Source organism: Cyrtonyx montezumae, unplaced genomic scaffold, assembly GCF_038088225.1.
Source record: "Cyrtonyx montezumae isolate F1298 unplaced genomic scaffold, pur_monq_1.0 scaffold_0, whole genome shotgun sequence".
Lineage (NCBI taxonomy): Eukaryota > Metazoa > Chordata > Aves > Galliformes > Odontophoridae > Cyrtonyx > Cyrtonyx montezumae.
Genome location: NW_027071824.1, coordinates 24,814,884 through 24,826,890, shown reverse-complemented (window position 1 = coordinate 24,826,890; position 12,007 = coordinate 24,814,884). Strand labels below are relative to the sequence as shown.

General features: G+C 37.8%; 1 protein-coding gene across 1 annotated transcript in view; it reads right to left on the bottom strand.

Moving 5' to 3' along the window:
- Window positions 1–12,007, bottom strand: part of PCNX2 (pecanex 2) — a 144,577-nt gene that overhangs the window by 101,336 nt on the left and 31,234 nt on the right. The window contains exons 9-12 of the mRNA XM_065730527.1: window positions 6,203–6,338; window positions 4,191–4,330; window positions 2,791–2,944; window positions 2,664–2,696 (exon numbers count right to left, since the gene is read on the bottom strand). Coding sequence (XP_065586599.1) covers window positions 2,664–2,696; window positions 2,791–2,944; window positions 4,191–4,330; window positions 6,203–6,338 — 463 coding nt within the window. The remainder of the gene's footprint in view (window positions 1–2,663; window positions 2,697–2,790; window positions 2,945–4,190; window positions 4,331–6,202; window positions 6,339–12,007) is intronic.

The window sequence follows — 12,007 nt, the reverse complement described above, 5'->3', positions numbered from 1 at the left end:
CAGTCCCAAACTTGCTCATACGATGAATGCTGGTAGCAAGTATCATCTGGTGCTGCAGGGCATAGAGAGTTTCAACTTCAACACCAAAGTTGATCAAAAAGAAATACTATCACAATTCAATTACATATATATGTGAATAAAAAATGTAAAGTATTAGCTGACCATATAATTTCTTAACCCATGCTACATGTAACAGATAGGATCTCTTATTCAAATACTATGTATTGTCTAAATACAGTCAGAGAATCAAATAATCAACCAAGGAAAAAACCTTCAAGATCATCCAGTCCAACCATTCACCTATCACCAATATTTCCCCACTAAATTGCCCATAGTCCAACATCTAAATATTGTTTTTAACACCTCCAGGCACAGTGACTAAACAATTGAAGACATCATGATAAGCTCCAAGTTTCAGTACACAGGTAAGAACCTACCTCCAATAAAAATATACCAGACTTCACAAGGTTCAGTCAGCAACCACTTCCTCTACAGCAGGAAGTGAATACACTGGCACTTGGAAGGAGTTCTGAACAAAAGCTTTAAGCATTCCTGGACACTGTTTCCTGAATTCACTGGATGATCTTCTAAAACAGAATCTCTTAAAATGGCATAGGATAGAGATGACAAAATCCCACTAAAAAGGAGCAAAGCCTGCTTGTGAGAGATAGGGAAGAAGTCTGGAACATCTTTGGACGCATGCATAACATAAGGCATTAGAGGCTACTCACAGATTCAAGAATATAAATTAATTCAGTGTACGAATCTGAAGCTGCCAATGGTTCATTTCATGCTGAAAAAAATCTCATCTGCATTTTCATTCATGGACATGGTATTGATCATTCATAAATCCCGTGCTCCTCTGCATCCTTACATTAACATCAAGAGAGGTTATTCTCTTTAATTTTAATGTAGTCATACAAATTATGAATAGTACATGATGTTGCCTTATTTTTCGTGACGCTTACTAGCTCAAGGAAGCCTTTAAAAATGCCTATTTTGTTTTATACTAGGATATAAAATATAATGCAGAGATAGTCAATCTATTTTAATTTCAATCTTCCACCTTCAAAGCCTCTTGCGGAAAAATTCTCTATATTTAATTCCACTGCCTTTCCTACAGTGTACTGAGAAGTTAGCAAGAAAATCTCCATGATAAATTTTAGAAAAGCATAGGAAAGATGTAAATGTCTATTGTTACTTTGCTGTACTGCTTGCTACGTGATAAACAGCATCCAATAGGGTGAATAATACTTGTAGCACTACTGTTGTGCAAGTCCAAAATGCAAACCCAGGCTATGCTCAAAAGATGCTTTAACTTCAGTAGCTAGTTTGTCTTTAATACAATTGAAAATGTGGGCTAAGTATGTTTGTAATGAAGTTTTGATTAAGAGTTTGCCACTCAGTTTAAATAAACATGCATGTTCATAATGCATATGTATTATAAACTATTTGATTATGGTTCTCATGATAACTAAACACATCATAGCTGAACAACTTTACACTAAGGCAGGAACATTAATTTTTATTAATTTAAAATAATGCAGTAATAATGTATGGATTGAATCTGTAAATGAACCTGCTGCTTACTAGCCTTCCCTATTTTTCATGCAGTCATGGATTTCCTGTGGATGTATTATAAATGACAATACCTTAAGTTCACCCCATAATAACTGACATGGAAAAGAAAATAAGAATCCACTGAAATCTGTCTTAGTGCAATGTACAGTGCACACTTGTAAATAAACTCAATTTCAATTTCAGCCTGTATTTCCAGACTCAAAACTGACAAAAGTAATTACTCCCTGCCAAAGTAAAATAATCAAACAGATCTGCAGTTTTAAACATGCTGTTCTGGAGCCTGAAGGGAAGAGGGGGGATTCTTTAAAAACTTGCAAGGAATAATAAACAAACAAACAAGCATCTGGGCAGAAGATGTAAAAACAAGCAAGGGACCATATCACCACTGGAATGTGTCCCAAGACCTGCAAATCAAAAGAGATGAGACACTGGTGGACATAGGGGCCAGGTTACAGTTATAGGTTGATGCTCAGTCTTACGTTGGATATGGACTTGGATAAGGAATAGGTTTTCTGAAGGAAGATGTCAGGGTCAGAGATCAGCTTCTCAGAATATATAATTTAACAGATTCTTATAATCTGTATATATCCACTGAGCTGGTCATTTCTTCAGGACACCACCTCTGAAATAGTGGCTAAATAACAAACAAAAATCTATACCATTAGATGAGCTAGTCATATTGTTGGGAAATACAGAAGCAATGTCAGATAAAAATAAATAAAAAATACATATATTTAAATCAATTCCTAATCTCAAGTCCCAAAAGACTAAACTTAATCTGGAACTTCTGCTATGTTCAGCCCCTGTTTCCCAAGGAGAGCAAAGAAAATGTTGGTCTAATGTCACCATATTGAATTACAGCAAATTGGTCCAAATTCATCGTTTTAACTGTGTATTTTAGCTCAAAGAAAAAGCATTTTCTAACACCAGTATCAAATTCAGTAATTAAAATTACAGCAGTTATCATTTTCATAAATTGCCCAAAACAACAAATTTATTATTCCTAGGTTCCACTGAATACTGTTACACAGCACAAAAGTGATATCAAAGGAAAAAGGCTTGTTCTTCTAGCCAACACTTACATGTACTGGTGAAGCAGGATCAGGCTGGACACTCTGAAAACAAAACAGAAAGAAGTTTACTTTCCAGGATTTGCCTTCATAGAAGTTATAAGATAATTCAGTAGTTGGATATGAGCTTGTTTCCTACCTTTAGGAGAGAATACTGGCAACTGGCCATAACGAGACAGAACAACAGAACCCAAATGTCTTTGCAAAAGCCTTGGTTCAGAGTCAGGAATCCGAGAAGTGAAACAAGAACTACTAGGAAGATAGAAAGTACATTCTCCCTTATATCCTCTGTCCTATGTGAATAAAAAAATAAACAAATTATATACTCATTAGAGCAAGGCAGATCCATTTGCAGCTAGTATAAACAATCAGTGCTGGAACTATCAGTATTTAAAGGACCTGAGATTTTAGTCCTGAAACTACATCTCCAGGTTCAAAAGTACCTCAACTCCTCTGCCAAAGACCCAAAACACTGCAATATAGCTGAAACCTACAGATAAAAGGCATAGTCTACGCTGGGCTTCAGTGCATATCTGCACCCTTCACTCTCTTCCCAAATAAGATTCTACAGCGGAGATGATTTGTATGTATGCAAATGCATCACTATACAAGAAAATACTTAAATAAGGAAATCAGACGTTCATTAAATGAATGTCTGACAATAAACAGACGAACACACATAGGCCATTCTGTTTTACTTGTTATATCTTTAGAACACAGAAGTTGAGGGGAAAAACATGTTAATGTTCAGGATATAACAAAAGTTTATCAGTAAACATTTCCCGTGCAATTATGGGAAAAAAAAAAAAGCACCTAAGCTCCCTGACAGTATCATCTCTTTTCTTGAGTGTAAAAGCTGTCTTCTGAAATTTCTACTGTGGAGCCTGTATACAATGTGGGTGTAACACATCCAAAAGGAACAACCAACTAGCAATAGGAGAGTAATGACTATGAGGTATGCAGGCTGACATGTATGAAGCTTCAAACAGTCAGTCTACACGAGGTCTAACCACAAAGGGTAATGCCGGAAGAGTTGGTGCCAAATGAAACGGAGGGACTGCAAGAAAGAGCGATACTGAGATAAGAATTTTCCTCTAACAAATAAAACAGTACAAAAACAGAGGGAGCAGCTGAAAGATCCCCTTCTGAATATCATCTATAATTTTTCTTATTTTTTTAAAGACTGGAGTTCTTGGCTTACAAGAGCCTGGCACTTATGCATTTTGACCAATATACTGATTTTTTTCTTTTCCTCAGAAAGCTTGAAACCATTGGATCCAACAGTTGAGAATCAAATTTAAAGACTGTTCCCATGTGTGGTGCTCACATGAATCAAAGTCTCTCTTGAAGACGAAGGGTAGTGAGAACCACCAAATAACTCACAAGGAAAATATTTTCTTCTTGCAGCAAAGTATCTATCTACTCAACTTGAATATGACACTAACATAATGCTCACTTTTTTCATCTCAAGTGGTCTGCTCTGTTCAATGAACACACAGGAATGCACATAGTAGGTAGAATTGGATGCAGAAAGCTTACCGGTCCAGCAATGCCAACAAGGTCAGCCGATCATACCAGATTTTAATCCATTTACCAGGGAATATAATAAATCGGTAAAACTGCTTGTTCAATTTCCGTTGTGCTGAAGAACATGAATCTTCAGGGTCCTGACCGGGTTGCTTTAAAAACAAACCAGAAATACACAAAACACTTCCACATTGGCATATGGCTGCCAGCAAAACAAGTATTTAAACTGCCAACTTAACGTCAAGTTTCAAAATTGTTTTTCCCAAACAGGAATTATGAGAACGTATTTATCTTCACTTCAAATTACGTAGGTTGCTCTGGAAATAATGCCTCCTATTTATTTTCATGGAAACTACAACAGGCAGCTAACATATTAGCATTTCTATTATCACTTTAAAGTTGCTGAACTATGCTCTTTAAGCAAAAATTTACTTCAAAATATTACATTCACTAATCCTGGCACAGTTTTGTTCCTCTTGGGTTCTCTGTCCTACCAGAAAGTAACATGAAATTCAATCAACTGCAATAATTACCTCCACTTTCCTAACACAAATTGTTCACTATAGCTACTTAAAAAAAGAAAAAAGAATACTGGCAAAAGAGTCCATTAAAAAGATCTGATGATCTGATTGTTCACTCCTCAGACCATCTTAAAAACTATTTAAACGAGTGTCAAAGTAAGCATTTTGGCTCCAGAGGAACTGTAATATTTGGATAAAGTTGATTACACTAGGCTTGTGGTACTTGGGCTGTAGTCAGAATTCTGAGCTCTATTTGAGAAACTCTAAGCTACTCACTAAGTCTAACAGGGCTTCATATTAAAAAAAATAAAAAGTAAAAAAAATAAAGGGGTTATAAATCTTCACTTTGCAAATTTATATTGTGTCAGAGACAGCCTGAAAATCTAAGTTCACCAAAGTCTATGAAAAACCTTCTCCTGATTTACTCAGGCTTAGGATTTCATGTTCAATAATAAATCAGAGAACAGGAAGTTCTGAAGTTACTACCTGCCCTTGATATGAACTTGCTATATGAGCCTGAGCAGTATTACTTCTTTCTTTAATGATGCAGTTTTTCTGGAAGTAAAAAAAAAAAAAAAAAAAAAAAAAAAGCAATAATTGTTCTCTAATTTACAGGCAGTTTACAAGATTAAAAATATCTGAAAACCATTTGAACATTTAGATAGAAGTCTCTGTCTAAATCTGAAGCACATATTCGTAACAAACAGGGACAAGTACCAGATTTTTAACTTGAAACAATTTCTCTATACCATTTGCTTTCAGCTTAAAGTTTCTGTTCAAAACCCAAGATGTAAGATAATTAACTGGCATTTTAAGGTTAAATATAAACAGCAAAGTAAAATTTGCTGGGGAAGAAAAGATAAGGTTAAAGTTACTATAAAGGGAACTGTCAAAGCAAGATTACACCCTCGAGCCATTGGTCCCAGACCCCAAATACCATAAAGTTCAACGTTCCACATGTTACCATCTTAAATGAACTCTGAGGGCTTTTCTCTTTTATCAGTTGCATTGAGATATGTGGCTTTGACATTCCACAACAGACATCCAGAAGCCTGGTTGCCTGATTCAGAAAAGCGAAACCAGACATAAGGTTTTAAGATACTAATGACTCCAAAGAAGAGGCAATATTATTAAAATCTGGTGGTACATCTAAAAGCATAACAGCTGTGTGTTCTTGCTCTCCACTGAAATCAGACAGAAGATCAGCTTTTAAGGTAACGGAGTCTAGCACAGAACACGTAACTGTATTTTGCAGAGCAATTTCTCACTTGTGCACTCCTTTTCTGCAAAGAGCCCCTTCAAGCCACTAACACCTCTCTCCTCCTCACTGTCAGTGGAAAGTGTCTGAATTGCATCTGTCTGCATAAAATAAATCTAAATAAATGAGTAGTACTGGGCAAAAAACCCACAAGAAATCAACAAAACTGTCTTAGCAACAAGCCTGCAGCATTTGTTTATGTAGCAGTTTATCAAAATGCTTGAAATGGAGCTATTACAATGTACCCGTGGGGTTTCTGAGAGGGTCCTTCGTGCCACCATTAGGAGGAGCTGCTGCTGAAGAGCACTTGCCGCCTGATCCCCAGAAGATGGCTCTTGGCTCTCTGAAGTGGTGGTACTGGAGGAGCTGAACTGTATCTCACTGCATACAGAGGGGAGAAAGGAATGGAATGAGACTGCGTTAAAAAGCAGTATTTTCTTAGTGCTCCTGAAATATTACAGGAGGAAGACGGGCTGGTTCACAGGACATAGTGCCTTTTCAACTTTGTACCTGAAACCTAGTCCAAGCCCACAAAGCAGCTAGCACACGTTTAGATACATGCTATACTACATACACTGTAGAGAAATGGACACTTCCATATCATGATTTTTCTTATCCCAAGATGAACATCTGCAATGAATTACACTTAAGTGTATTTCCCTATCCTCTGGCAATTCACAAAGTCTAACCATACATTGAGATTTCTGTGTCTGTACAATAAACATCTATAGTTACCTGATGTGACTCCTAGCCCAAGAATAGTTTCCAAAATATCAGCATGGCACATTTCCATACCACTAACACTGATTTAAACTTCTGGAAGAAAAACAACATTTCCTTTTTTTCTCATTGTCTCTACAAATCTCCACTTCTCACAAGCATGCTGCTGTAAGTATCAATAATAGATTAGCTGTGACAGTTCCCCTCTTGTTCACCCTCTCCTATATCTCAGATCAAAAGCTGCCTATTCACAGTGCAAACCTACATGGTAGCTACTCTGGAGATGCTCTAAAATGACTTTTAAACCAAGTTGATCTAGCTACCTAACAAACTAGTCTAGCCTCAGCTGCACAGAATTTGGTAAGTATTAATTTACCCCACTCAGTTTTCAGGCTGTAAGAAACTTCCTTCTGCCCTCATAAGTTGAGAATGCTTTAATCAATCACTCACAAAAGACTAATTCTGATAACCCCTGTACTGGAGTCTAAACTCACTCTTGGAGTTCATAACAAGATGATTTCTCACCATGCCATGTTTACTGCCTTGTGCTTAAATACTTTACATAGGAGATTTTCTGCAGTTACAGCAGCAGTACCTTTTGTGTTTCAAAAATGGTAAGCTACTACAGTACGACTGACTTGGTCTCTGCAAAAACTATACTGAAATTAACCAATTGTTACTTGAGGAAAAGCTCTATGTTTCATACTTGAAACTCAAATTGTTCCCAGTGGGGCTTGTAGACCAGACACCTTGCTCTGCTCATTACTCACACCTGCCTCAGGCTCTTAGTGATATAGTATATGAGTACCTCAGAGCTTTAACTTCATCCAAAGTTGGACTAGATGATCTCTAGAGGCCCCTTCCAACCCCTACAATTCTGTGATTCCTACCTTCCATAAAAGAAAGACAAGCAGGAAGAAACTTAAGTCATTTGCTTATGTATACCCAAGAAGTCTGTGCCAGAACAAAAAAATAAGCTCATCTTGCATACCCTATATGCTTGTTCCCAAGCCACCTTATTAATATTAGCAAACTCAACCTTCTCTGATTTGAGGGGCAATACCCAAAGCCAATCTTGTAACTCTTGTTAAGCCCAACAAAAGGATATTTACAGTTGTGACTGTCCCACACAAAAGTGGCTTTCAAATTAAGTTGCAATGAGTTTCAGTGTCTGGATCACTTAGAAGCATGTTGAAGTATCACACCAACAACTTGAAACACACACTGTATCTTTCTCACCACTAGGACTTGCTATCTCTACCTGAACCACTGGGAATATCAGAAGCAACAGGAAGTCACTAGAAAAGCCATCCTGCCTTTGGCCTCCAAGACATGTTAGTTCAGTTTTCTCAACACCTTGATTCATATTAGGTTTAGGTGCCAGTCACCATCTACCACTCCAGCACAGCCATCAGATGAGCATAAAAGAAACTGCCCCATGTTCCTTAACACAATGGCTTCCCCCTGCACTCCCCACTCCTCCTGCTACAAGCATAAGAAAGATCTGCTCCACACAGTGAGGACAGCTGTCACATGTCAGAATACTAGGAAATGAGGACTAGACTCATCGTGACCAGCTGATGGCCCAGCCATGAGGTAGCCCTCACATCTCCTTGCACCCAGCAACAGTCAATAGCAAAACTGTATAGAAGTGATGGGAAATGATCCATAACCCTGGGTCTCAAACAACTGATTCAGGTAGGCAGAAAGGGGAGTGAACATAAAGGCACACCTCCAAGAAGAAAGTTCCTTAATATACCTAGCCATAGATATAAAGAGGATATCTGGACTTTTCCCATATATTGAAGTGCCCTACTCAAGGGTGATTTAGTTCAGCATGAAAGAAGGCAATGGTCTTCTTTGTTTTACTAGGATGAACCATCCTGTTCCTTGTCCTTGTAAGCATGACCCTGACGTTCCCTGTTTATAGCAGAAAAAAGGAAAATTAACTCAGGGTATGCAGGAACTCTGCACTGGGAATTCCTGCTCAAAACATAGCAAGGAAATAGAATAGTGTTTACTCATTTCTTCTTAAAAGAGGAGTTAATCTTCAGTAATTTTCTGTGCCCTTCGCTGTCTTTCTACAAAAGCCAAATAGAGTTGAGAGCATTTCTAAATTGGACTATGTCTTTTATCTGTTTTCCAAGAACAGAACTGGCAGAATGATGGATGGATAGGCCAAGATATTCCCCTGGCACTCTCCTCTGTTAGTTTTCAGAAATCAAAATCATTTTACTCATAAGACTTGTTCCAATAATAAATTTGGAGAACAAATTCTCTCCCATCAGACTTGAAGATAACTGAAAAGCCCAGAGAGTACAAAGTCTGCTTTCTGTTTGCTTTCAGCAGCAGAATTTACAGCTCCATCTACCAGCAATTGACAGAAAAGGTTGCAAACAGCTGGGACTCTAACTGTGGGGAACACACTGGAAACTTTATGGACCTGGCAAAGCAATTAGGACACAGGGGATAAAAAGGCAGAGCTAAGAAAGCAAGAGTTCCAAAAATAGGATTGTCAGCTGGCCTTTGCCTGGTTCCCATGCCTTTAATTTAAGCAGCCTTACATCCCTGCATCTCTTATTATTCTTTCTTCATCTTCTGTTCCCCTCAGCTGTTATTTACTATTTTTCTTCCTTACTGCTATCTTCCATACAAACTCCTCCTCACATTCACCTGCTATCTCCTTGATCTGAATAACAGGATGACAGTATCACACTGAAAGTAAATATCAGTAAGAAACGAGATAGTGGTGTTTGTGTTTTTGTAACACTATAAACAAAATTCCATAAATTTATTACCATACATAAATAGGAGCAATCACTCTCTAATCATAAAACAACCACAACAGAGCTGATCACGCTATAACATGGAATCTTACTAAATAGAAAATCTATTCCTTTGTGGAATGAAATTAATGCTATCAAGATCTACTACAGTAAACCATCCTGCTAATGTAAGCAAAGGTATAATTGAACTACATTTTGAATAATAAAATACTAACTAAAAATATATTTGGTAAACATACAACCTACACAGAACTAATGCAAAAGATTCACAGCACCCTCTATTGATAAGTGGTCATGTGGTCATAAAGCCAAGAATTTTTTCCTGGCTCATAATGCATTTTTGTGAGAACACATGGCTAGTTGAGCTATTGTACAATACTTAAAGTATTTTAGTACAACTACACAAAACTAGAAAAATCTTCACTTCTCCCTCACTGGTTACTGTTTGATGGGATGAATATATAAATGCCTTATCCCGCCAACAGATTTACTTAAGCAATTGAAATATAACCCAGCCTAAGACAAACCCTTTGTAAGGTACTATCTGGCCTGAACCTGAATACCTCCTTAAGGTAAGCTCATTACAAAGGCATGCTACAGAACTGTAATGGATTCTAGGGTCAATAAAGTTGTTTTGTAGGGCTTGTCTAAATTTTACTTTAACTTGTATATAGAAGAAAGTTAAATTAGGGTAGGCAACCTTGTAAGAAAGGTCACAACAGTCACAGTAGCAACCAGCTTCCATCTTGACCTCAAAACAAGAAAGATCCCAACACCTTCTTAGGTAGCTGTCCGGGTTAATACAAAGTACAACCATATGCAACATAAGTATCCACAGCTGTAATAACGTAGTGGAAATCCATTTGTAATACATTGAAACCCCATTCTTGAGGCAAACAGCTCTGGCTGTGAACTGGAGTGAAGCTCAGAGGTTGCCCACGTAACAATTACTGCTAAGGCATTAGTCTCAGGCATGTTCAAAACACTGAACTGACACCCAATCTGGTTATACAAAAACCAGCTAGCACTAACAACATCATGGGAACTCCAAAAGCCCTTACTTTGTGTCCTTTCAAAATGGTCAATCTGTGGTAGAAACACCTCTGTCTGAAGTGACACTGAAGTACAGGATCAACAGCAGTCCACAGCTCTCTGAGAGTACTTCAAACTCATTTCTGAGGTCTTTCTACCACCTCAGCAGTCTTACTTCTCACCTAAAACGCCTTCCCTGCTGTTTCATGTCATTTAAAATCCAACCACGCAGACCCCCTTGCTACATGTTAACTCACCCCTCACTTGGTCTCTACTGCAGAATCGTCAGCACAAACCTGACCAGATCACCACGTAACTGGGTACTGAGATGAACCCACTGGCTGCGGAAATGGCCTTTTTAAGCAGATGGTGACTCACAGCTACCAACTGTATCATTAAATAGCAAGAGTTGAAAACTAAAAGCAGCCTAAATTACATAAGAAAATTGAAATATGTAAAAGCGAAAGTAGCATTAAGAACTGAATGATTATGTGACAAACCCAATCAGAGCAAACATAGTAAAACTGAAGAGGTAGTCTTCACCTGTTTTGGTAAGAAATTAAGAGTCTCAAGGAGAATAAAGTTAATTCTGCACACATAATTCAACTTCCCTTAATGGCTACTGCTGAGGGGAGTGCAAACTAAAGATGATATTTCTCCTAAATCTGTTCATATTTTGCTACTTAAACAGGACTTAGGGAGAGTTTTTTGGCATCTGTTTAACTAACAATAATACCACTCTTAACAGTAATAAGGTAGTGTACTCAAGCTTACAGAAAGGGAAAGTTGGATGCAGTGACTTACTGACATGACAGAAAATGATAAGACCTCTGTTTTGGAATGGATTACAAAATGAGCAGCAGAACATATTATGCTCAGTAAGTGAGATACTACAGAGAAAAGCCTTGCAGAGCATGTTATCAGAGGCACTGCAGGCACTATGAATGCTACAAGTCATCTGTGCTTCTTTAAATAGGTGTCGTAGAAACAGGATCCACGTGGTTTACCCTTGCTTCTCTGTACTCAGATAAATATATATACACATATATATACAATTTGATTAACAAGCAGGTACACTGATCATTTGTAAGCCTATTGCATTCCAGAGTAAAGAGAAATGTACTAACAAATTTAAAAAATAAAAATAAAAAGGAATGGACAATCAAGGGGATGCCTTTTGAAAAGATGCAGTCTTACCAGAATTAATGCCTTAAAAGCACCTACTGCTCCATCATCTCCAGTCTTCTCAATCATCTTCCCAACCTCTCAACCTGAAAGGTGGGGGCAAGGAGGGGAAGTAACCCTCAAAACCACAGGACTTCTGCAGCTCCCATAGCTGAACAGGATGCTGCTGCCACCATGTGGCTCTCCTTGCTCCATTTTAAAACAGCAAAAGGGTGGGGAAAAAAAACAAAAAAAAAAACCAAAAAAAAAAAAAAACCACCCAAAAAACAGAAAAGTTTTAAGCGGCAATGATAACACAAGCATTCCCTCCTGTACCTAGCAGCCCAG